The 27,379-nt window shown below is 39.5% G+C and overlaps 1 protein-coding gene across 1 annotated transcript in view; it reads right to left on the bottom strand.

Moving 5' to 3' along the window:
- Positions 1–270: 270 nt before the first annotated feature.
- The window catches only part of VCAN (versican), a 114,919-nt gene continuing 87,810 nt past the window's right edge, over positions 271–27,379 (bottom strand). The window contains exons 9-13 of the mRNA XM_009281591.2: positions 20,174–20,332; positions 19,320–19,402; positions 3,423–3,567; positions 2,093–2,275; positions 271–1,617 (exon numbers count right to left, since the gene is read on the bottom strand). Of these exons, the coding sequence (XP_009279866.1) occupies positions 1,487–1,617; positions 2,093–2,275; positions 3,423–3,567; positions 19,320–19,402; positions 20,174–20,332 (701 nt within the window). The 3' untranslated portion in view covers positions 271–1,486. The remainder of the gene's footprint in view (positions 1,618–2,092; positions 2,276–3,422; positions 3,568–19,319; positions 19,403–20,173; positions 20,333–27,379) is intronic.

Raw genomic sequence — 27,379 nt, 5'->3', positions numbered from 1 at the left:
AGGTGTGCAAGGCACTTTGCAGAAATAACAGTCCTTTCTGTGGAGAGGTCGTTTCAAACGTTACCTTCTACACTTACTGTACACATCCAGGTCAGTCATCGAGCTGACCAGGGTAAGAAATCATAATAGAAAACTCCTACGTACACACGGCACCAACTACAACCTATAATCTCTTTGTGCACACACTTCTTTCTAGAAAGCCAAGATTCTGATTCTTCTGTAAGTCACACGGTTCTCACCCATCTAACCGCAAACAAATGATCCTGTTTAGCAGGAATTTTGTTCTCCAGGGAAATAGCAGTTGAACTGAAAGATGGTTCCAAAAGTGGAGCTCAGGGGCTAATACTGCACTGGCGAGCTCTTTCAATCTTCTTTGCATGGGTAAAATAACATCCAATAAATTAAATCAGTATGGCTTACTTCATTTATTTATGTACGCTTCACAGCTGCAGCATTCATACACAAACATTCATTACTTTATAAAAAGATTAAAAAATGGTTATATATACAAAATTATTTACTTTTTTGATTTTTGTTTGTTTTTTACAAAAAAAATCCCCCAAACACCAGGTCTATCTCCATTTTAGAATGCAGAGACCTGTAATATAGACCTTGTGGTTAATGTTGTGAAAGTAATTTTTTTTTTCTTTTTTTTCTTTTTCTTTCTTTCCAAAAAAGTGGCCCTGGTTGATAAAGTTAATGTATTAGCACTTGGATTTTTACAGGCCCTCCTTGTCATACACAACTTCTCCATGCAGTCCTTTCTCATGAATGGTGAAGCTGGAATGGAGAGCAGAAAAAAAGTTCCATATTGCAGTCCCTAGTTCATGCTTCATGCCACTTTTATGTGCTCTGTCTAAACTTTGCATCACATGGACACAAACTGTACCTTGGATGGGAATTGGCACAGTTCCCATTAAAAAAAAAAACAAAACCTCATGTAACTTGTGTGTTTATCTTCACCTGATAATAGCAAATTTCAGTCAGTGAAGTTATTTCAACCATTTCCAGCCTAGGTAAACAACATAAAAACAACGTCATAAATGACTGAAGACCTCTGAGGCCATTCTAACCATAAATATGCCTGAAATTAGTGTGACTTTTCATTTTATATACAGGATTTTAAAAACAACACACAATTAAACAACACTAAAATCATCTTATTTACATTTTCATTGGTGCTAAAATTGAGCTGTTTAAATATTGCAGAAGGCTGGTATATATCATAAAATGGTCCACACCGATGGCATATAGAAAACTAATAATCTTTATAGGCTGGAAATGGTTTCCTTTTATCCCCATAAGCACTTCTCCTTTTTTTTTTTTTAAATTTTCTGATAAACACCATATTTTTGCAAGATGCATTGTGAATACCGCAGTCCATAGTTTCAAAACAATTTGATAATACTCCTATAAGTGATTGTAAAGGCACAGAAAGTTATGACTTTGGCTGAAATGGTGGAAATCCCCATTCACCATTTAGCTCTCAGCGCCTTGAGTCCTGCCACGTCCTGATCCAGCGATGATAGTGCTTTGATGAATTTAACGATGATCCCTTTCCTGATGAAGAATGTTTATAGTAGTATTTCTTAGAGTAAGTCCTTTGGTATGTGGACGCTGCAATGAGAAGGATGAAAAAAGGGAAATTAATTTAAAATTATTTAACTACGAATGGGCTGGCTACACTTCACATTACAGTTCCATTTATTCTTGATTAATTAGAGGGTTAACAAATGATTAACTGGTACTATGACCATGTTACAGACAGGAGAAGCATCTGTTACACACAGTTAGACCACAGTTGCAGAAAGAATTGTTAGTGTTATTAGGAACCTGTTGATTTCAGGGGCTTTGTAAGAGCGTTGTCGTTTACTTTAAAAGAATCTTAGTGGCTTCTGTAAAAACAGAAGAGGAACATTTTCATTAGTTTTGGAGGCCTGATGTATTTTCCTACAGGTAGAGTGAGCAGTATTGCTGTCATAATCTGTCATACCAGATTTGCACTTCTCTTAAAATAGATGTTCATTACTTATTAATCTTAAATTAGTCTATCATTTCTGATCCAGCACTGGTTTGTTTTCAAAGAACTCACGATTCATGCAAGTAATTTTAGGCATATCCCATCTTCCATTCCCTTGACACCGGATAGTTGGAATATGGCGCTGGATGAAACCATCTTTGCAGTGATATCTAATAAGGGAGTTGATCTCATAACGAGGTTTCATCTTCCCAAAGGTCTTTGCGTTTTCCACAACAGGAGGCTGACCACAAGCAACTGAAAGGAAGAGAGAACATAACCCAAAACATCAGTTTGTAAATGCACTTCTGAATATGACCTCTAAACCCTGGCTAAGGGAAGATGTCAAGAGAATTCAGTTAGAATCCCAAGAGAGACATCCAAATAAGGACAGGGAGATCAGTCTTTTCTGTAGTTCTCCAGTCTTGTAGACCAAATACAGTAATGATAAAAATTGGAAAACAGCAGACAGTATGGTTAGTATTGCCTTTTTCATTTAAATTTCTGACATAAATTTGAGCCAAAATGGTTGGCATACTCACACAAAGAAGTGATTTTCACTGGAAAGCTGCAAAACCTGAAAACCAGTGACATTATTACAGGCATTTAAGAAAAAAGTCTCATTTTCAATACTTTTTATGTCTTCCTCAACAATAGACTATTTAAAAGCACTTAAAACTGATGGATCTGTCAAGGCCCAGACAACATGTTAACAAAAAGTTGTAAATGCTAATTGGGAACAAAGGAGCACACACAAGATTTTGGCTGCTTCTTAACTTTCCTAGTCTGAAAAGGCAGAGGCAATTCCTAAAGTATTGCTGTACAGCTCCTGGTAACAGTGAGGTTTCCTGTAAGTATCAGCTCTAACAGTGTACAAACCAGAGTGCTTTTCAGATTCCAGCCGTGCCATTAAACTGGATGGTTTTGGAAAAGAGGAAGACAAAGGTCAGCATTACTTGATGGGTGAAAAGTATGCTCAACGGGAGCTGAAAAGCTAACCACATACCAGTGGTCAGCTGCCTGCCCTGACTGCCTACCAATGTTCTGCTGCCCACATACTTTACAGTGATGCCGTCCCAGGAAAGAAGAGTTGGTAATATTTTAATGGTATGCAAGCAAAGCGGGCCTGCCAGGTACATGAATGCCTCTTTTGCTGAGATCTGTACCTAAGAAGAAATTTGCCTGGTTTTAACCAAGAGTTTCAACTGTGTACACTCTTGTGCCTGACTCAAGAACAGATTAGGTAGAGATGTAATATGTGGAAACAGATGAAGGATGACTTTGTGAGGCTAACTCAGTTGAGGGCTCACTGTACTGGTCACCAGAAATCAGCTAGAATTGGTCATTTTAACTTTATAAAACTGGAATTCAGAGAATTATGCTATTGTTACTGGAAAGTCTGTACCTGTTCCTTTCTTGCAGGTATAGGTAAGGTGATAATTGCATGGTACATCATTCCACTGCCCATTCTCATGCCATATTATAACAACACAGTCTTCTCCAGCAGAAAAGAAGCTGTCTGGCTGGTTTGGTCGCCAGTTCTCATATTGCTGCAGAAAAGAGGAGCAAAACCATTATTCCCAGTGCTAGAGTATATTTACATTCCATTTTACAGAACACACAATATTATCTTTGGTGAAGAGCAATCTCAATTGTTTGATTCAGGCTGTTAAGCACGAAATAAACAAAGCTAGATTTAGAATATCCTCCCACTCCCACTATTATTGAGATAATAACAGATTATCTCAATGGAAAAAAATATTCCAATCTAACTTCTCACTTACTGTAAACTGATGTCAGGTGAACAAAACAAAGTGACATAATTCAGCGCAAGTAAAATCTGATCCCAAGTGTGCTGAAATACACTCTCTCCTACACAGACAGACTTGAAGTAGAATACCAGGGAATGCAGTAAATAGCCCATAACCCTTGTTAGTCCACGTCTACTAAACGGCAAATTACAGGCTAGCTTCTCAGACTCAAATTATTTATTTAATGAAGTCATTCAATGGGACGACGTGCAGAATTAGGTGTAAAATAAGTAAAAGTGTCATAATGTGCCCCCAGATCATTGCAGATTGATATTTCCATTAAAAAGGCCTAGGTGGCAGACTAAGCATATAGAGCAGCCTTTCAGCTTTACAAATGATGATCCAGATTCTGCCCTCTAGAAAAACTAACTCCAGACATCTATTAATATATATGAATAAAACCAGAAACTGGCACACTAGTTTTAGAAGTAGAAATCTGATTGTTGGTATAAAAAAAAAAAAAAAAAAAAAAGAACCTTCAAATGGCTGAAAAATATCTTTAGCATAAAAAAAAACCCAGTTTCTTAGCCCTGCACCTGGGACACACATCTGGCATATCAATTTGGGCAGGCTCTGTTCTTTGGGATCCAAGCTGGCTATATGCGGGTCTGCACTTATTTAGCTACACAGCTCTTCAGCTTTCAGCTCTGCATCTACCTAAAGATTTGTCCCTACCAAGAGCTGAGGATGCTGGCTGCTGGCAGGCTGTGCACGGCTCCATGCATAGCCTAAACCTGCATAAACCCTGAGAGCAGCCCTGCCGAGGACTTGGGGGTACTGGGGGATGGAAAGCTGGACATGAGCCGGCGATGTGCGCTCCCAGCCCAGAAGGCCAAGCGTATCCTGGGCTGCATCAAAAGCAGCGTGGCCAGCAGGTCGAGGGAGGGGATTCTGCCCCTCTACTCTGCTCTGGTGAGACCCCACCTGGAGCACTGCGTCCAGCTCTGGAGCCCTCAGCATAAGAAAGACACGGACCTGTTGGAGCGGGTCCAGAAGAGGGCCACAAAAATGACCAGGGGGCTGGAACACCTCTCCTATGAAGAAAGGCTGAGAGAGTTGGGGTTGTTCAGCCTGCAGAAGAGAAGGCTTCGGGGAGACCTTACTGCAGCCTATCAGTACTTAAAAGGGGCTTATAAAACAGATGGGGACAAACTCTTTAGCAGGGCCTGTTGTGACAGGACAAGGGGAATGGCTTTACACTAAAGCGGGGTAGATATAGACCAGATACAAGGAAGACATTTTTTACACTGAGGGTGGTGAAGCACTGGCACAGGTTGCCCAGAGAGGTGGTGGATGCCCCATCCCTGGCAACATTCCAGGTCAGGTTGGACGGGGCTCTGAGCAACCTGATCTAGTTGAAGATGTCCCTGCCCATGGCAGGGGGGTTGGACTAGATGACCTTTCGAGGTCCCTTCCAACCCAAACCATTTTATGATTCTATGATTTATTCCACTGTAGAATGCACTCTTTCAAGCATGGCTTGAAAGCTCATCATTGCACAATGTCATTTTTGGATGAAAATTAGGGAGAATTCAGTTTGCTTTTTCAATCGATAAGCAGGAAAAATAGAAACAAAGGGAGTGTCACACCGATTGAAAATCTATGCAGTAGTCCTTGGTAGGGGACATACAGCCTACTGTTCTTGCAGTCAGCAGAGGTGGGATAATCTTCATCCCACTTCTTGTTTCATCTTGATCCCAAATGAAGCACAGTAATTTGAGATTTGTATAATATTATGTAAAGAAAAGTGAGAGAAGATTTGGGAAACTATTCTTAGCGATTTTCTTTGGGATTTCTCTTGTGTCACTCCAAGAAGAATTTAATGAAGGTTAAAAATAGATATCTGAAAGAACTGGAATTCACATAAATGCCAGACATTAACCAGGCAGCTAGCCCCTTGTATGGTCAAAATGACACAGTTTCTACAGTGCTTATATTTTCCTCAGTGCTTACATCTTTCTGGCTAGACCTGGCCCATATAAATGTCATAAAAGTTTAGCTTTCTATTTTCTTAACTTTATGAAATAACGACTATTCACTGCCTGGGCAAACACATTTTAGAAATAAAGTTAACATACCTCACACGAGTAGTATTTACGTTACAATGAATCAAACTATGAAAAAACTGAGTTAAATACTTAACCTTTTCCTACCATGTGTCATCTTACCCATCATAGGTTTTAATTATCCAAGCAATTTAACAATCATGGTCTAAATAAATTTGTTCTGCACTGAATTTATTACCTCTAATAAAACATCCCCCTTTTTATGCAGAACTAACTTAATTCCATCTCTACATTTCAGTGTTTAATAGTCCTAAACTACAATACACACTAACTCATTTACTCAAGTCTAGAATTCAGCATTTCACATCAACTTATAAATCAGAGTATCACAGTAGCCAAATACCATACATATGAGTCAAATGGGATCTGAGGTGTAGGGGGCTTCCTGCAACACCTAGTGCAAAAAAGAAAAGCAAGCTTTGTGCGTATCTCCTGAGCCAGTGAGAAGAAAAACAGGGAGGAAGGAATATGCCTGTGCACAGTGTGTATTAACATAACTTAGAGTGCTCTAAGACCCCTTTTCCAAAAGGGTATTTTGGAATGGCCTCTGAGTCAAATGTCTAGCACGTTTTTACAGCAGAGCTGGTTAAGGATGCAGGAATCTGATCAGGAAAGGTCATGTTACCACAACATAGAAAGCTACTGCCTGCTAAACCAGGGATAGCTGAGTGCATGCACACACTGAAGGCTTAGGCTTGCCGATGGTACTGTCCCAGATACCTGCTCCATCTCTTCTACATGGGGGGCTGTGATGCACCTTCAGGAGCACCACAGAGTATAAGGCATTGAAGGAAAATTGGCGTAGGTTTTACTCGCGCTGCAAGGAAGTCTGTCTGAGTGTTGTGGAGGTGGGGTAAGCAGAAAGAAGTGATCACCTCTCACTTTCACCTCTGAATGTCTTAACTACCCAACCCAACTGAAAAGTAAGATTTGCTCATGTAAGTCACAAGTGTATGCATGGTTGATTACACTGCTCAGATGATGGGCAGCAACTTCTCAAGCTGAGGCAATCCAATCTCTTTCAAGAATATGCCCAGACATATGGACACATAGAAAAACTAAAGAAAACAGCCAGACTAGTGGTAGAAAAGTTTGATCAATAACGTCCTGACAGCAAAGGAAAGACTTCAACAAGCCTTGCAGCTGTTTCTTGTGGAAATGATACTAGAGAGCTGTTTGCTTCCATAGGGATCAGAGTGTGGGAATGAAGGATGTTTAATGGCTATTGGAGGCGTGTGAGCTGAAGGTGCTCAGCAGCTTGCCAGCTCCCACCCTAAGCACATAGACTCCATATGCTCTTACTTGCCTTGCCATAATGACTCTAAAATTTGTGTTTGCTTTGCTGGCAGGGCTGCAGTGTAAGGCAAAGGATTATATCTAGGCCTTGTGGTTTCTTCAAGAATGTCTGATATCCTCCAGCATGACTTGCTGTTACCTCACATCTGATATCGTCATTGCACGGATTTATTTTGGCTGAATAACTATGATTTTGCTTGGGTTTAGTGCCAGAATTGCTTAGCAGAGGAAGTTCCAGACTGCTGAATTGCTTTCTTAGGTCTCCACCCAGCTCTTCTGTAGTTTTTCAGTTCCTTATTTAGCCACTGATAATGGGATAATGATACAAAAAGATTCTCACAGTTTGAGTGGAATAAGTTGCTAGACAAATAAACTAATATTTTGCTTTCCTTTTATGGATTACATTTTTGTATGACCATGAGCATGATTCTGGTTTTCACTTACACTAGTTTAAATCAGATGTGACTGCACTATCTCCAGTAAACCTACATCAGCAAAAAATTAATGGGAAAGAACCAAATCCCGTAAGTCACATACTGATTTGTACTGTTTCTTTTCAAAGGTATCCCTTACAATCTCCCATACCAAGTGTGCTAAGTGTAAAGACTCTCCTACCCTTGCACTAAGTGCAGTAAGCGTCTAAGATACTCATGTCATAATTATTCTGTTGGGAAACACTGCTCAAAATATCCTGAACAAGATGCCCTTTCTGAGGTGGCTATGTCCTTGTATTTCAATGCATTACTGTATTTCAGAAAAGTATATTGTACAAAAAGAAAAAAAAAATTCACTTCATTCCTTGGCAACATGTACCATTCAGATTTGTTTGGTTTTTAAGATCCCGTCCAAAAAAGTTCAGCCATATTCACAGACGAGCCAAAAACTGCTGGCGTTGTTCCAGCCATCCTGCTGCTAGGTTATATCTTCATGTAAACTGTTATTGTCTCAGCAGACCAATGAAACCACACTAAGGAGCGCTGTGTTTTTGAATTGATAAAGCACAAGGCATCCTTTTGCCAACAACCAAGCTTCAATCGACACCTTTAGCAATACTCTTAGCTGTATCATTCATAAGCTATGACTTATGTGTCCGAAAACCTAAATAGATTCAAATGCTGAGTTAATACATAGAAGAAAAGCTGCTACGACCCTTTTAGTCCTCAGCAGAAATACTTACACTGGGTGATCGCGCAGAGGGATCTAAAAACTATCACTACCCTGTTTTTTAAGCAATGTTACCATAACACATGTGAAGTTTTCCCCTGCATTAAAATGCAAAGCACTTCCAGACTGTACATTTTAGGACATATAATCTTAATTATGTACATGACTCAAAATGTACTTCAAAGGAGGTTTGGCCCACTACACTTTTCTCCTCCAGCTATGAAGCGTGCTTTGCTGAGGTGGCTTTGAAGGGGAAGTTCAAAGCAATGCAGGGGAGTGAAGGCTGGAAGCACACACCTCAGGCTCAGGCAGACACCACTGCACCAGCCACTCTGCAAAGCTCTCACCATCCATAATGGCAAGACACCTGGGGGTTTTTAATCAAAAAAATGAGGTTTCTGTGTAATCAGGTAACTGCAGGACCTAGCCTTGGGGACAGGATTTTGGTCCCTGTACATTCATTTGGTCCTTTGGGAGCTACACAACTAGTCTGTCTTGCCACCATTTCAGGCTGAAAACTGAGCTCCTGTAATGCTCTTTATGCCTTTAATTGTACCATAATAATTAATTACTCTTTCTTGTACAGTTTTTTTGGTTGAAACCAAAGCCCATGCTGACACATTGGATTTACTTGTTCTAACTTTCTCTGCTAAAGAGCACTGAAAATTTTCCTGCAGAAAGAGGATGGATGGTCCGTGGGTTAGAGCTGCAGCTGAGACGGGGTTCAGTTCTTCAGGCTTCCTACGTGGCATTAGACAATGCACTTGGCTGGCTGATTCCCAGTCTGTAAAACAGTGACAATGTATTCTCTTGCCTTACGGGAGGAGCTTGGATATGGTGGTTACAAAAGCCCATGAAGACGTTTTATTAAGTTCCACATTTTGGGGGAAGATTTCCTTATATGGCGTTGAATTAACCCCCAGCCATAATCTGCCACTTGGGTCACAGGCTGACTTTGCACATAAATTAAGTCTAAGGAAGCCAGGATTATAGCAAGAGCTGTAAAGAGGTTAACTTTATTAGCTAGTCACTACTTTTTCTTATTCAGATGGCTGCTAATTAAACTGAATGAGCATTGCCTTCCCGTCATGAACAAGATTCTACCTTGTGGGAGATTTGTTATTTAAATTTTCAGATAACCAGCCTTATTTGAGGGATTCATTTCCTTATCAGTGAGTAATCCACTCAGCTCTTTCAGATGTTTGCACTGCCAAGGTGAATCTAGGAGTAAGCAGTATCTCAGCTTTGTGACACTCATTTGGAAATTTCAGCCATTCCTTTATCTCCAAAAAGCACACCAAGTGACTGAGATCAATCGCTTGGATTTTGCATTCCAAAATAGCCAACAAGCATTCTGTTTAATGAAGCACAACAAAATAAACTACTGATGCAAACAAAACTTTACTGCTTGACCTCCTTATTGTGTAAAGGCAAATAATCTTTCGTACATAAAGCTAGGAAATAATTTACCTGAAATACATCTATTTAGATTTACAGGGTTAATGCTTTTCCTTCTGGGAAAAGGAAGCATGTTTTCAGCATGTTTGAATAAGCTTAAAGTACAAATCTGTCTTGGCACTTTTTGGCACTTGTACTTTCCAATGTGATTTTTATTTTGTTTCATTCTGGCTGCTTCCCTATCTGATTGCTTCTTAATGCAAGACTAATGAGGCAAATCAAAAAAACAAGGAAAGATGTAGGGACTGGCTGACTGAATACTCTCTGTGCCATTTCATCTTAAAGTGAAGCAACATTTCCTGCCTGGTATTGATCACTAAACAAGCTGAAACCACCACTGCAAAGCTTACTGGCTATTGTTCTTTTTTCCCCCCATAACTCTGCTAAGAACAGGAATACACTTTTTTCACAATAGCAGACAAATTCTTAGAATTTTTTTATCAGGAAAGCCCCTGAACAAGTCCCTCGCTGTGGAGGTTCTGTTAAAATTGCATAGCCTAACTAAAAATTACATCTCACTTTCAGTAAGTCCTGGCAATTACCCAGTTTCATAGGTTGGCTGAACTGCAACAAGATCAGGACAAGGTTACAGTGAGTGTATGGATCAGTTCAGAAAACCCTCGTTTGTGGCTCATGCTGTTATACAGCACTGATTCTGTTACATGAGACACTCGTGGGAAGTTTGAAAGGGATTGCATTTCTTTTCGATAGAAAAAAATCAAACAGATTACTGTGAAGATTTGGCAATGTCTGAAATAACTCCATTAAGTTCACCTAGTATTTAAATACATTTATACATTGGGAAAGACAAGAAATTACCTTATAGCATAGGCTCTGTTTCACTTAATTTCACTCCAGTCCTGCAAAGGATTTTTCTGTTTAATCTTATGAATGGGAGTAGTCTGACAGAACTCACCAAAAGCATTCATGAGATTAAAAACTCCATTCAGTGAGTGCTTAAGCATATACCTTGCTTTAAAGACATAGGTGGTGCCCTCAACTCTATAGGGTAGATCACATGCACAGTTCAGACACTTGGCTAAAATAACCTGCTGAAGGAGAGACCAGGCTAAGTGTGTTGGTAAATCTTTGCTGGGAGAAATTCTAGTCAGTTTGAAGACAACTGCTATATTTAAACTTATCTACAAGTACACACAAAAATCACATGTCATGATCCTGACATTTTTTAGATCATAGTTGAATGGCTTCCCTCAAACCCTTAATCTGGGCTTTATTTGCATGGGATTTGGGAAACTGGCAGGATTTGGTTCAGGCAGGCACCCAACGCTCCCCATTACAGAGTCACACTGTGAGCAAGACAAACTCCCAGAAGGAGCTTTGCTAAGGACCTTTGCAAAAGATTTCACTTGAAAGGGTTTTTTGGTAACACAGCACTGGGATGTATTGAAAAACTCTTTGATTTCCTATGCAACAGCTTGCAAAAAAAGGACTCTGAATAACATACACTCATGTATATCCATGAATATCCACAAGCACTGACTGCAGATTGAATAAGAAGTAAGATCTATGCAAAAATAAATAATTTGGGAAAGAAATCTAAGGAATGCAAATGAAACAAGTAAAAAAGGCTAGCTGATGAAGCTGAAACATAAAAGCACTACCAGTCCTATCTTTTTGGGGGAGCTGGTCGTGTGGTGGAGCAGATGACTAGCTCTTTGACATTTTTTTAAAACACCACCATAGTATGACGACTTTTCCATGAGAAGCAGAAACCACTAAGTATGGCAAGAGGCTCCCACTAGATGGCAATGTCTACTCACTATTGAGTCCAGATACTAACTTCGAGTAGTTCCAAAATAATAATAATTCAGAAAATATATCTCTTTTATTAACTCTTTAAAAGCTAATTGAAGCCAGTGGACACAACTCCATTTACTTTTATCTGCTCTGTACCAACTCTTTTTAGAGTAATAACTTTCATCACAGTTCACACACTGTATAGTTCAATTTTGTGGGTATACTATGTGTGCTGGGCTTTCAGAAGTCACCTTAGTACAGAGACTGAAAAATGAGTGGCAAAGAGCTGGTGAAATTCTCTTGCTAATGGCCAGGTGTTTTACTGTGGAAGAAAAGTATGGTAGGGTGTTAAATGTTGGTTGGTATAATACACGTTCTTTGGGAGTCACACTAACTTAATTATATGTTATCAACATGATGCAAATTGCATGGGGTGTGACTTATTCTTTTTGTGCACAACTACCAGGAGAGCCACTGAAAAAAGGAAAATCCTGCACTTTGTCATTTATGTCAACAATTACTGTGGGTTTGAAGCTGTCCAAGAGTTTTAGCCCAGAGCCAACCATAACGAGGCTCTGAAGTAACTGCTGACCCCCCTGGTAAAAATGAGACAAAAAAACACTTTGTCCAAGAGGCCCTCCTTACTGCCTACGACATACTGAACTAAAAATATACCTGTCATTAATAACATTATATAGTTCTCCTCCATTTAAATGCAGGTCAAATGAGCATCTTAAAAAGAGTCTGTAATGACTGACTGCAGCACAAAACCAAAACATTTGGTAGATTTAAAATCTCCTTCTCCAAGGATCCTGGGGGACATGGGCACAATGAGCTTTTTGTCTGCAGCTGACTACAGTACTTTTTAGTTTGTTTGCTTTATTTAACCCTCAGAGGCAAGCTCCTTCCCTACAATACTGCATGCCTTTTGAAGGTTTTTGTGTTCAATAAAGTTACTCTTTCTGACAGGGGTGCAGTTACAGATTTGCTCAAGTTTAAGCATTCTGATTCCCTGACCAATAAAGGAAGGAAAAGAGAGGGCTTTGTTTTTGCCAGAATTAAACTTCTGTTGCAGGGGCTTTTTTTAATGTAGCTACCTAACACTGACAACCTGAGGTCCAGCATTGCAAAACACAAAGCATAAACGCCCCTATGCTGAAGGGAAGAAAAACTAACGTAGAGTCTCTGGACAGTTTTAAAAGTGGCAGTATGCCCCATTACTTTCCTAGCTGGCAGCATTCTCCCAGTGACAGACAATCTGGCCACAGACACTAGCCAGCTCCTTATTACAGCACTAATCTTATGTAATGGGAGTGAGATCACCACCCTACAAAGCACTAATTATCAACAGCATTTTCCAAAGGATATGAATAACTCCCCTTGTGAGATGGAGGCCCAAGGCACAACCCCAAGTAGCTATATGCGCTTAATCCATAACATGAATAGCTCCAGAGGACTCCTTTACCGCTGTGCCTGCTCACAAGGGTCCTTAACAGTGAAATGCCAGCAATCCAAATACAATGGAGAAGCTGCCAAAAGCAACACCAGATTTTTTCTATTTGGATGGGTGTGCTTTACAGCTGTAAAAGTTACTATTCACAGAACTAAGTGAATTATTTAAATTCAATTTCCCTAAGATATTTTCGAATGTCACATTGTGTTCACTCTCCCTTTGATCAAGCCAATTATTAAATGTCTCCACTGATAATGTAAGTTTCGTCATTTTGTAGTTTGTATTTCATCAAATTTAAAGTATACAAAGATCCAAGTAGACATGGACAAATTCCTCTTTTCACATAGTTGTGAGTATCAGGACTTGCTTTCTTCTCCTACATCACTGTGATTTTCCCAAATGTATTTGTTTTTATTGCTTAGAGCTTTTTATGATAACTGTGGGATGAAGATTGTCCGTGATTCATCCTTAAAGAGTTGTTCACTATCACAGAAATGCTTGGAGAAAAATCTACAGAAAAGTGCAAGAATAATTTTGATTCTGTAATTTTTCAAATTTAAACAAAGTCTTACATATAGCTATTTTCATTCCTGTGTAGAATGTAAATCAGAGGAAAACCAATGCTTTCCCACACCAAATGCCAACAGAATAGCCCTATAACGACACTGCAATAGAAGAAAAGCAGAGCTAATAAAACACTCTCTTTAAAATGCTATATTATTTTCTTCTGCCTCTTGCATCTGTCAATGTAATCACACCTGAAATGTCTTGAGCAGAAATTGGCTTGATTTTCAGGAAGTAATGAATAATGAAGCTCTAAAAATGTTTGGGTGCTGTGAGTTCTCTGAACATACTTCAGTACCTGCTCTCACTACCTTCACCTTTGAGACAAATTATCTGAGGTTAGGTATTGGGCAGATACGCCAAAGTTTGCAGCTTACAAATTCCCTTCCTACTGGTCTATGGGATCTTGGATGTTGCTGGTATTCCAAGCCCATGCTTGTGGCAGCGGCCCCTAACCTCCATCTCTCACTGAACTTGCACCACAAGTGAGGATCTAGGTTTTCTGAAAAAGCATTCACTTTTTATGTTGTACTAACACAGCTGCAATCAACTCTTTTCCCTTGATATAAAAAGGGAATGGATGCAGTTGCCAAAGTGTTTTTCATGTGGCCCATCAGGTCCAGAACACAAATCCACCTCTCCCAACCAGCGGAAACACTGAAAAATTATTTCTTCCTAAAACAGAAAAAAGAAAAGAAAAAAAGAGAGAGAGCAGGATAACATTGTAGATAGGAAAAAATTGCTTCCTGCCATACGGATACAGTACAGCAAATCAGAACAAATTAGATTCATACGGGTGGCCAGCAATGGATTCAACAGTTTAGTATAATTATAGCTTATTTTCTTCTGCATATTGGACAAGGTAGCCTAAGCTTAGCCAAGGAGCTCCTTTGAAGATGTGCTCTGACCTTAGCCAAGAAGCTCCCAATTTTGTTTTTTAAAGAAATTGTAAAAAAGACAAATATAAGCAAATTGGCCTGGCCAATAAAATCCAGCATAATGAAATATCAGTTACCTGGAAAGTAATTTGTTTATGGAAAAGTAGCACCTGGACTGACAATTAAACTTTAGGGCATGAGAGATATGACCCAACTACTTTATTCATTTTATTTTGCACTTTTCAAGCCCAGTCTGTGTTTGGGATGAGTGGGTACAGCATGTTGAAAAGGGGTCTTTTACCAGGAGATGTTGAGGCTTTATCTACACAACCCAACCCTATCCATCGCATAAGATTATGCCATTTTGCCTGAAAGGCAGGAAACTGTTGAGCAGCTTTAAATTAAAAACCACTTTACAATTAAGAAATAAACCTGCCAAAATCCCCTAAAAGCACACAGATTACTATGCATCAAACACTTCAGTGAGGTAGATCAAAAAGCCTCCTCAAGTTCTCTTTGCAGGAGCAGAGCCGACAATACTATGATTTAGGAGTGTACCCATTTTTATTTTGTTAGGATAATTTTCCTTGTTTTAAAAGTTCTTGTTATGGAAAACAGGAAGACTCAATACAGATATGGACAAACATCATGTGGACCAAAAAGTTTTAAATATTGTTCTTTGCTTCCTCACTGAATCTGATTGTACTTGCTTCATTATTCAAGACACCAACATTTTCCTTGAGGAACTCTGAGAATCAGAGCATGTATTTACAAGATCACTCTTCATTTATTTCAAGAATTGCTTACCGGCATTATTTTTGCAAGTTAAACATAAATTCCAGTTGATACATGAAAAACATGCACAGGAATAGAGGGGCTTTTTTGACTGCTGCTGGTTTTGATTAATTGCTAACAGCCAGTATTTTCTTTAGGGGTTAAAAAAAAGAATGCCAAGATATCAAACATGGCTGCCTATAGTTAGTCCACTACTAGGCACCTAAATAATTGCCCCTGTTTTCAGTAGGGCTGTGAGCCTGTCAAGGCTACTCTAGGTTCAATGTAGGTTTGCCAGTAAGAACCTTAATTCTATATGCTCACTTTTTTAAAATCTTGGTCACATTGTCCCGCATGCCTTAAAAAACAAACAAACCTCCCATCCCACTGAAAGGGCATGAACTGATCTTATCTGGACACTGCACAGAACTGAATGGCCCTTGCTTATTTGATGGGCAAAACTATCATCCATTGATTCATGAGGTAAGGGAAATTTCCGCAACCTCATCTGAGAATTTAAGCTTTCTCACATTACTAGGCCAATGACAAAGGAGAATTTATCAACCTCATCTCACATGAATTGACAAGAACTGTGCTCAAAAAAAGACCCCTCTGGACACTGCACAGAACTGAATGGCCCTTGCTTATTTGATGGGCAAAACTATCATCCATTGATTCATGAGGTAAGGGAAATTTCCGCAACCTCATCTGAGAATTTAAGCTTTCTCACATTACTAGGCCAATGACAAAGGAGAATTTATCAACCTCATCTCACATGAATTGACAAGAACTGTGCTCAAAAAAAGACCCTCCTGTATTTTGAGAGCCAAGGGAAGTGAGAGAGCACAAGCTTTATATGTCAGTGCTGTATATGACTATGAAGTTCACAAAAAATAGCTAAGGTGGGCATATGTATTCAATAGCTCACTGTAGTTAGAAACGATGTGCAATGCACTTGGAAGTACGTTTGTTGGTTTTCACTAAGGAACTCATGTACGTGCTTTGTCCAACTATCATATTTAATGGTGGCTGGCACTTAGCTTCAGTTTAAAAAATCTGGAAAAACACAACTTGGCATGAGCTGAAAATGTCAAAAAATGACTGATTTCCTTCCATTGAACTCATTGGTTGAAATACCTTTTAGGTGCAAAGAAAAAAAAAGGTATTTGATCCCTTTTCCAGAAATTACTAATAAAATACATGCCAACACCTGGCAAAAGAATTCCTTTCAACATACTGAATATTTAAGTTGTGGGTTTCCTTATGTCCATGGAAAATGAGTACCAAAGTAATCCAAACCTTGTTCCATAATCTCCAATGATAGAGCCTGTGGTTCAACGATTCCCAGTTCTAGGGGGTTTTTTGGTTCAGAAAGAAAACTCGTGAAAAAGAAATCACTAAAATGTATCACAGCTGGTTCATCTGGGCAGTACTGGGTCAACTGCAGCACTGGGCCAACCATTCCATCCACAACATGTCTTGCTGTTATTGTTCACTTGCTTTTTCTTTTAAGTCTACCAAGCATCGGAACTTTTTCTTTTTTAAATCCAAAACCTAATAAAATCATGTAAGCATGATTTTCAGATTAAACCAAGCTGTTATTGGCAGAAGATTCAAACAAGTATCAAGATAAAGAGTAATGTACATCACTTGTAGACACATAGTCTGTCTAAGAGCTGGAGTGACTTTTCTGATAGTATCTCCAAGAAAACTCTTATATCAGGAGAATCCTCAGCAGACTTGACATATTTTCCTCTATGCCAGAAATGTTGAATAGAATTGTAGATAGATAATATTATCTTGGAGAAAGCATGGAGGTGGGCAACAAAGTTAGAAACAGCTGAATTACAGATGCACCCTGATATGTAAAACACAAGGTTATTTAGATTTTGGCTACATGCAAGAGCTACTTCGAATCTCAGAAATTCAAGTTAGAATGTGAGTGTTGATGTAATAATGCTGATTTTTATGATCACAATTATATTAATGCATTTAATACTATAATGACTACTGTTCACCTGCAAATGCATACATGATGTAATTTTTTGACCTACACAGTATTCAAATTCATTGGAATTTTAAGGCATCATCAGGAAAATACATCTGATGCATAAATTTAATCATGTTATTGTTCCTATTAATTACTAGAGAAGTAATAAATCACTGTTACCAGAAGAGTGGTTAGAAAGTATGAAAATTAAGTTAAAAACTAGGGAAAAGGAGCAAATGAGGAAGCTGCTCAGAACCATGGTATCCAGAAACCATATGGAATAATTTATGAGGGAAAGCTATTGAAGCAGTGAACATAAATGATTTCAAGAGACACCTAAATTGTTTCCAAAGGAAGAGACAGAGGGAAGTTGTTAAACAGAAAAGAAAAATAAAGTGGAAAAAAGATCAATCAAAAGAGAAATCTGTTGGACAGATGGTCTTATTCTGTTCTTAGAATATCTTCATTTCTTAAAATTGAAAATTAAAGTAAAAAAGTAATACCACATTTTCCCAGTAGCCTGAATTAAAAAATAGAATCTCAGCCCTAATTTTAATTTCCTTGAATTCATCATTCAGTGACATACCAAATTTGTCTTTGGAATATATAAGAATGTATCTTGTTTTACAAGATCTTGTAAAATGGGCTGCCCCTTCAGGCACTACCTTTATGCCCAAATTTATCTCACCTAACTTTAGATCCCTTAGTGAAGTGTAGGCTCCTTGACCAACCACTGCAGACAGCCTGGACCACCACTGAGCTCCAGCCAAACCCAAACCACCCTCAGAGGGTGCCTGTTACTGTCAGTGAGGTGTAAGAAGCCACATCAGGAGACAGAGAATGAACTCATCCAGAATGAGTAGAGTTCAAGGCCATGGCCCATCTTGTGCTCCCAAAAATACATGAGGATAGGCAAGAGAAAACAATGAAATGAAACTCTTCTGCTTACATCCTGCAAGACTTTGTGGCTCCAAGCACAAATGGGTGCATTGGTACCACCACAGATGCACTGAGCAATCAATCAGGCAACAAAAAGTTTCATCATCTTTTTCTTCCCCCCTGTGCTGTCACCTGCCACACATGGTAGTTTCCCAAGAAATGGTTTATTTACAAGTCATTTTAGAGGACTTTAAACCTCTGGTTATCTACATGAAATGGTAATAAATGAAGCCTGTTTTGCCCCAGGTGTCTTTCTACATAAGTTGTAGCCACATGGTATGCAGCAATGATCATTGCGTGCATGTGTGAGCATGTGCATATGTCTGTCCAGATGCTTTCTGCTTTAAGAAGAATTCACAACTGGAAAGGAAAATAATAAGCATAACCAGTTTGGGGGTTTTTTAATGTAATGTTCTTCAATGGGTGTTAAACAGCAATAAATCACCTGTCCCTTCTACAAAAAAGACTGTTGGAAAGAGCTCAGTCATTTCCTGTATCCATCAGATCTTTGATTTAGGTTAGTTAAAGGTGGGTAGAGAGTGTTCTCCTTCTCCCTCTGCTGATTTTCCTTCTTGTTTTAAGGCAATAAGAGGTATCAATAGCATCTTAAAGTTTTATGGACAGATTATTGGTTACAGGCCTCCTGAACCACCTAAGGATGGTTGCTTCTCCATCCTAGCTGTAGAGCTGCCATACAGACTAGAACAATCTCCAACAATACTTGAGAGGCCCCTTTGTGCACTCTCACAGACCCAGCAAATGCAAGAGCTTGAGTGCCACATCCTTGTCTGAAAAATGCATTTTCTTCCATGTACAGAAGGGAGAGGAGAATTGTCATATGTGTCCTTGTATAAGGACAGAAGAGCACAAACGAGCCCCAGCAGAGACCCTTAAATTACAGTCTCAGACTTTTTGAGTTTTTGGTTTGGAAGCTTTGAGAGCTCCCACATGTACAATAATAAGAACTAAGAATAAGATTTTAGAACTATACCACAAAATAGTTATCCCAAAACAAGAGTTTGCTGGCTGTTTGCTTGGGTGAATATTTAGTGACTGCATTTTTTCATGCAGCTTCCCTCATTGCTGGTGGGAATTTGATAAGCCACCACAAAAAGAAATGAATGAGTGATTGCATTTCAAAGGCATCTTACCAGTGGGCTACCATCAGTCCAGCGGAAATCACGCTCAAACATCTTGTCATTGAGGCCAATCCATTGGTAGTCATGCCCAATACCTTAGGAAACAGAAGGATATTTTCATTAACCTTCCCATAAATGGAAGAGATTTCATCAAAGAAAATAAAAAGAATTTGCACAGAATGAATCAGACATCCTGTTCTTAAGATTCTTCTACTCATTATGCAAGCAACTATTTATAGGCTGTTTTTCAGCTTTTCAATTTTAATTTGGGATGTCTATAAAAATGCAGATTCTCATCTAACAGTTTAAAACAATCCTGTCTCTTCCTTCTTGATGGCATCTCCCAAAGAAAACAGATTAGTTTTCTACCTGAGTGCATATGACAGGGGAGAAAAAAAAAAGAAAAAAAGATTAAAATAATAAAAGCACGTATTTTAACCTACATTTTTCAAGTTCTGGTTAGGCTGTGACCAGTGTTGTCTAGATTGTGCAACACAGCATACAGGAAATATTTCTTCATGCCTACCTAATACAATATATGGTGGCGTGGTCATTGATGTCAGGGGCACAAGAAATCTAAAGCCTCCAGAAAAAAATGTTTCATCAATTTCCAATGCCAAAACAATAGTTCCTGTTCTCTTCCTCAAAAACAAAGTATTTTCTATGTAACAAATAACAACTTAATAGTGATAGGGAACTTGCATTGACTGCAAAAGTAAACATGAAGAACACAAAGTGTGCCTTTTAAACATTCTAAAAGTATATTTTAAGACGGAGATGTAAAAGCTGAGTGATCAGGAGGATATTTCACTAGCTCTGAACCCTCAGTGCCCTCTCCTGCGTAGAGGAATCCTAACAGTACATACGGTTCACAAAGATCTGCTCCTCATGAGACAAGATGCTTGTCAAGTGTGCTCCCTGAAGACGGCATTCCCTTTCAGCCGTGTCCCATGTACGCCGATGAGCAAAGTATTTGTAGCACTGTCCTTGGAACTTGTGCCAGCCATAATCACAGGTCTCCGTGTCTGTGACAAACAAATAAATCACATCTCTGTCAATGGGTGTGAAACACAGGCATGTTTTATGTAAGCAGATGGATTTTCTGCAGGGCAAATGTTCAAGAAGATATCGACCCGTTAAGCAGTACAAATGCAAAAAATCAACACTCATCCTTGAGACTTCATTACGTTTTCAGGTAGTTCTGTCTACCCAGTTTCAGTACAAGCCACAAGAATATTACTTATGAAAGGAGTTTAATTGCAACTGGCAACTTTGTGAACTTCCAGTGATCGAATTGAGCTGTACCTGGACAACCTCAGGAGGACATCTTCAGTCCATAACTTTGGATGAATGAAATGCCTGGATGTTGGACTGCTGTTAGTCTACATTTCATCTGAGTTTTCTGAGTCTGTGTATGGGGATGGGAACGTTTACTTGCAAGGGCAAATAGGTCTTTGCGTGACTGTACTGAATTACCTTGGTTTGGAAGAAACTGATAACTGAAAATAATATGAAGGAAAGTGCTTGTGATTGTTCGGTCCACAGATGCAAAGCTGCAGTATTATCTTTCTGAACTTACCCCTCCAAATCCTCCTCCAAAGCCCATCTTCCTTGACAAAGTCTAACTTAATAAACTTTAGGCATCAGTTTCTAAGGAAGGCTGTAAAGCTGAAATACAAAGTAATGAAAGAAATGCACACTGTCTGTGCTTGTATGAGGGATGGTACTGATAAGAATGCATAATAGACAGAAGTTCACATCAGCCAGTATATCCTTTCATCTAAAGAGAAATAAACACGAGCCTTGGAACAGGAACAATCCGTGGATTTGACGTTAATTATTTTGTCAAGGTTAGGCAGCTGTAAACAGAATAGATGGCAAGAAACCACAAAGTTCCTGTTCCAAGTTTGCTTCTGCAACAACACTGCAGGAATGAATCACAGACAAAAATCAGTATTAATAAGATGGGCATAACAAATATGATGCCTGAATGTGTCTGAGCTGTGCTTGATGATGATAAGAACTTGCCACTGAGAAGAGAGTGTTTTAGGGAGGAATGGCAGAAACAATAGGGAACACTCAGACTGTTTTGAGTTATGGCGGATGAAATGGCATCATAAAGGACACTTCAGCACAAGATTACAGCTTGTTCCGACTACAGCCAGTTCCAGCTATCTAAGTACATGATGGCTCACCCTGAAGGGCCTCAGTTGCAGGATGTTGAAGAACAGAAGCACAAAGTTTGGCCTTCCCCACCCCACCCACCAAACAGGAATTTGCCACTACCTACCAAGTTTTATCAATCCCCAAACAAAACTGTGCCTGAAAGCGACTGTCTGGCCTTTCCAGAGGTATAGATATGTTCTGGGGATGAAACTGGATTTCTTATTTTTGGCAAGTCAATATAGTCGATAGTCAATAACATGCTTTGGCCAAAGGGGCTCTTTTTGCGTTAGTACAGAAAAAGCCAAATATTACAGAATATGCCAATGACATATGACTGCAAATTCTATAACTGTGATATTTCTTAGGTTTGAGAAGCTACCACCTGACAGACAATTGTGGAATAATTTTTTCACAACACAAGGCTGGTTCTTAATTTATAGCAGGAAGAGGCCATACACATCCGGAAGCACCAAAGTGCCTGGGTTTTTTTAAAGATTTTAAATCTCCCAAGATAAAAACTAGACTACAGATGTACATAAATGGATTTAAATGTGCAAACATATCACTTCGGAGGTTTACCAGAATTTCTCTGACAATTCCTGGCAACACTAATAATGCAGCAGTTATTGTCTTAGGAGTCCGGTATCAAAATGATTTTCTAAAAGTCATAAGTACAGACATAAATGTATCAAATACAAAGGCATAATAGAGCTTACACTGATTATGTCTCTTCTATTTTCAACAAGTTAAGCTGTAGAAAACTGCTTGTGCCTTGAGTTATCCCAGCTATGAAAAAGGAATGTAATCTATACTACTGACTTGTTAGTTTTTTATCTTTTCCGTCTTTGTATTCTGTATGAGGTGCAGGCTGCAGATACAGCTTTAATCTCTGGCATCTAGGCCATTTTAAAGTTTAGTCTGCCTTTGGCTTTCTAGAACATTTGTTTAACCACACGATGCTGACTAACAGTGTTATGTCCTTTGTGAAGGCACTTAAGATTTTATTATTCATCTTGTTCAGGGACTCCCTTTTCCCACAGGAAAGAAGTCAGATAATAACAAGCAGCATTGCATGCTGAGAAAATCGTGGCCAGAGAGCATTTCCAGGCTATTTTAATCAAGTCTTCCCTGGCCTCTGCTAGGGAAGAAGTGCACGATTTGAGAGAAGATCTGCTGAAAGGCACATGGGGGAGGCAAAGAGGCTTGAAAACACAAAACCTGGAAGACGGGGTTCAAAGAATGAGATATAATGCCCTGAGCATGAATCATAAATAACAAAATTTCTCTTCTTAAGATAGAGGATGCCAAACAGTGACATAGGTACTCTTAGTTGAAATACATGCACTGCTGCAGTGCACATACAACCCCTCCCTCCTATCCAAAATGGCATGTTGTTTTCCAAAAGGTAAAAGTTGAGTAACTTCTTCTGCACCTGTTCGTAGCCCAAATTTACAAAGACAGAAAAAGACACGGCTGATGGCTATAAAATACGTTGGATATTTAGAAGGGGAAGAGAGGATTTGCTTTTTGGTTGGGGGGGGGGGGGGGGGGGGGGGGGGGGGGGGTGAGAGAGAGAGAGGAGAGGTTGATGAGAAGAGGGGAAAAAGGAATGGGGAAAGGGAGAGTCAGGAGGCTAGAGGATGGAACAACGCAAACCAGGCAAGTAAAAATGTGGGGACTGTTTCACCTCTGCAGTGCTCCGTCCTGAGTGTGTGTATCTTACTACATTAACAAAGCTGAAAGGGTGACACAAAGGTAAGGGCTCCATATGGGTGTAAACTTTTAATGCCTTTACAGACGTTTAACTGCACGTGGGTGTAAATTTTCTGACCCAGTCACCTGTGAGTAGAGTAGGTGCAAGCACTTACTGAATACAATACTCCATGTTCATTGTATACTTATCCAGGGAGGTAATCACAGTTTTCTGTAACCTTATTCCAGAACATGATGGAAAGACTGAAACACTGCTTGCCATATTTATGGTGTTTTAAAAGTTGTCTGACTAGTCTTAAGATTTATGACAATTTACAGGCTTTTTCAGTGATGTGTGCACAGAGTTACTTACACAGCTTCTGTTCTCTGTAACTGCAATTGTATATGTATAACAACATCTCTAAACACTGCCTTAAAAAAAAAAGTTCTCTGTAAGTTTAATACATAGATAGGTACCGCTTAATTTTAATACATAGATAGGTCCCGCTTTTTCAACAGCTGCAATAAGCTGCTGACAATAGGTCCCTTGTCTTTAAAGAAATTCCATAAGAGGCTTAAAGAAAATAAAGACTGAAACACAGGTACCAGAATATAATGAGAGTCTTACTCAGCTGTGAATTTTATCTGTGACTGTCTGCCTTCAGCTAATGAACAAATGCCTGAGGCCCATTAGCCCACACATCTTGAGGAGAAACCATTTCTCTGGTAACTATTCAAAATAATCCCTTCTCAGCTGAAAGACATCAGTTAGAGACCATCTGTTTTCAGAAAGTATCTTTGCAATGAGCCCTTCTCAAATACTTCCATCCCAAGCTACCAAGCCCTGGGAACAAAGTGAATCAAATGAGACCGGCTGTAATCACAGACATTTGAACAATGAACTTGGGTTATAAAAAAACATTGTTCCTGATATGATGATTAAAAAAACCAGTTGTTTTGTTTTCAGAACCTGGAAGGGAACAGCTGGTTGTATTATCCCAAGGAGGCACATCCCGTAACAAACACATATGTGCCATTTTGGCACACAGGTCCACGCATGCAGCTGCATTTGGTAAACAGGCTAGCCTAGGTGTGCCTGCAGAGATCCCGCAGCAGAGAAAGCCAAATCTTAAGTTTAAAACACAAACACCGTTCCTTGAAAGCAGGTAAACACCAGTTAGAATAGCAAAAAGAGGAAAAGAAAAGGAAACTCTAGCCAGCCAAAGAAGGAAAAGGAAAATCTAAACAGGTGCTCATCCAGTTCTCATAAAGAACACTTACTCTTCAAATTATGGTTCAAATTGCAAGTCTCTACTATTTTGTTGTTTCGCATGTAACTATTCATGAAGGAAGGTACTCCTTACCACAAACGCAGATGGCCAGATAATGCAACAACAGCCGCAGACTGTCCCCCAGTGGACCCCATTGGTCCCTGTGGACTGTTCTCTACAGTTGGTTCCACCAGCCTGGTGTGAAACAGGGTATCAAACAATCCTCCTCTCCTCTTTTCCCAAACATGGAGCTTGCAAAGCAACGCTTCAGGCAGCAAAATTGGGAGGATCTGAGCTCTGGGCTCATTTGTCTGGACACCAAGAGCTCTCGTAAGGGCTTTTCACAGAGGGATAACAATGGAAAGACTAATGGTTCCCCCAGAATGAGACTTGCATCAAGATCTACTGTAGCCTGCAGTCACCCTTTGAAAAAGTGTTTTTGGGATATTTCTGCATTTTAAGAAGTGATGTTCAGATGTCACCAAGTAACATGCAGAATATGCAACTATACTTTGAAAAGATACATGTGGTGGGCAAAAGAGGATATTATCTAACAGAGGTACTCCACTCACTTTTAATCTAGTCTGAACCAGAAGTGATGCTGGCTTACTGAGCTACCAACCTAGTTTAAAAATGAAACACCCTCAGCTGCTCTATTTCTAACATCAGACAACTTTAGCTCTCTTCAGGAAGAAGTTCCTGGGCTCAGATTGTCTGCTGAACTGTTTCCACCTGGCAAGAAAAACAGCTGTCAGGGAGCCAATTACAGCTCACTGAGTTTCAGGATTGATTTCCCTCACCCTAGGTTAGATCACCCTGAAGGCTCCTCTAACTTCTACCACCTGCTGAAGCTCCCTGATGTGCAGCTGCAGTGTCCTCTGGTGACATCCCCTCCTAATGCTGACACAGGCGTAATACATCAGCTGAAGATCCCTTAGTCTAGAAAAGTCTCACGGGGGCATTTGGGTGAAATTCTGAGCTCTACATTTTTTTCTACACCAGTGTCGTGGGACCAGGACGCGGTGGAGTTGTTTCCTACTTTGAGCTTCATTTCCAGAGGCAGTGCACGCTCTCTGCTTCCATTCCCTTCCATGGCATTTTGAATGCTCAGCACTGTGCCTAAGAAAGCCCTTCAGCTTGACTTTTTTCAAAACTTTCTAAAATGATTTTGAATATACTGTGGAGAAAAAAAAAAGAGTAGTGAAATATAATCTCAGTATGATCAACTCCCCCTTTCCTGTGGCACCGGTACACACTTTCATTTCCAGAGGCAGTGCACGCTCTCTGCTTCCATTCCCTTCCATGGCATTTTGAATGCTCAGCACTGTGCCTAAGAAAGCCCTTCAGCTTGACTTTTTTCAAAACTTTCTAAAATGATTAGTATATACTGGAGAAAAAAAAAAAAAGAGTAGTGAAATATAATCTCAGTATGCTCAACTCCACCTTTCCTGTGGCACCGAGGTACACATTCTGTCGTTCTGGCTGGTCTTTAAATCTAGTGAGGTCAGGACTGGTGCCTTGAAATAAAGCCTGCTTGCCAGACAACCGTGTCTGAATCACCAACACAGTTTTATTTTGTCTAGTGGAGTGGAAATTTGGCACTAAATCCTTTTCCCAACTCCCAAACCACTGCAGGACTTTAAGTGGAGGAAATTTAAATTCCAAAGCTGAGTGAGCAGGGCTCTGGTTCTGATTGACAAACTAGGAAATGTTCCCATTAACCACCTAAAATGCACTCTCAGGTTGGTCATAAAAAGCAGCTTAAAGCTACCACGGTACTCAGAGCCACTCGCTACTATGGATTTGCTGGAATGAAGGGGAGGAGGAAGGGAATTGTGAAAACACTGTCAACTTATAATGTTGGAGAACAGATTCAGAAAGTCCTTTCAAATTACAAGGTTAGCCAGACTACTGAAAAAGTTAAACAGTGAAAAGTGCTGGAGCTGGTCAGCTTTGAGAGTTTTCAGCTCTAACAAACAATTCTCTATGGGTTGAGCTGGAAGAGTTTGCAAACTGCCTTTCACTGAAGATGAGAAACCAACATGAAAATACACAATATTAATTAAACAAATCCAAAGGTCTAGTTCATTCATCTGTGACCAAAACCATTCAGCTGAAGAAAAAGAGAAAAGTATTTTCATAAGCTTTAGAAAGTACCCTTTAAAACACTATTTCTTTTTCCCGTGGAAATGCCTTCATTAATTTTACTGACAGAACAGATTTTGCTACCCTATTCTTCCTCCTATGTGGATATATTGACTAAGCATCTTGCACTGTAAATATTTCTGGTAAAGACAGTGGGATTTCTTGCAGGCAATGTTCTTACAATTACAGAGACTTGGATGTTTAATCTGATTTCAGTTGTCCAGTTTAGAAAGCCTTTTACAACTTCCTTGTAATTGTGATCCTGCACCTACTTTTCCTAAAATAATCACAGAACAAATCAATTTGAAAATTCTGGGATGAAGTTGTCAAGGCTATGGTCCCCAGTGGATGGATATATAATCTGGCATATTCAGTAGACTACTCCTACTTTCCAGTGATGCTTGTTGGAAGTGGTGGTTTCTGATATGTCTTTCACACTGTATATAATTTTTTAAGACAGAAGCTTGGTCAGAGAGTAACTCTGCTCCCATTCATTATCCCATAAGCATCACTACAGTAATGAGAGAACCTTGTTATGAGTCTTCCCAGTAGTTTGCAAGCCAATATGAGCAGGCTGTGCTTGCCCTGGAGCCACCTAAAAACTGTACGGCTGTTGTTATTTTGGCACAGAAACTGCCCAATATATCAGTTTATATTCGGTACAGCAGTAATGTGACTTCCAGTCAGGTTAGCATGTGGATAGAGTTTGCTCTCATCCATCTGCAAAAGATGGTGCAGATGTAACATTAAACAAAAAGTCCTGAGCCACAAATCATGGGAGTCTAACATACTCAAAAA

Source organism: Aptenodytes forsteri, unplaced genomic scaffold (assembly GCF_000699145.1).
Source record: "Aptenodytes forsteri isolate BGI_AS27 unplaced genomic scaffold, ASM69914v1 Scaffold116, whole genome shotgun sequence".
Classification (NCBI taxonomy): domain Eukaryota; kingdom Metazoa; phylum Chordata; class Aves; order Sphenisciformes; family Spheniscidae; genus Aptenodytes; species Aptenodytes forsteri.
Note: the sequence above shows the minus strand (reverse complement) of the source record. Positions and strands in the feature narration are given on the sequence as shown.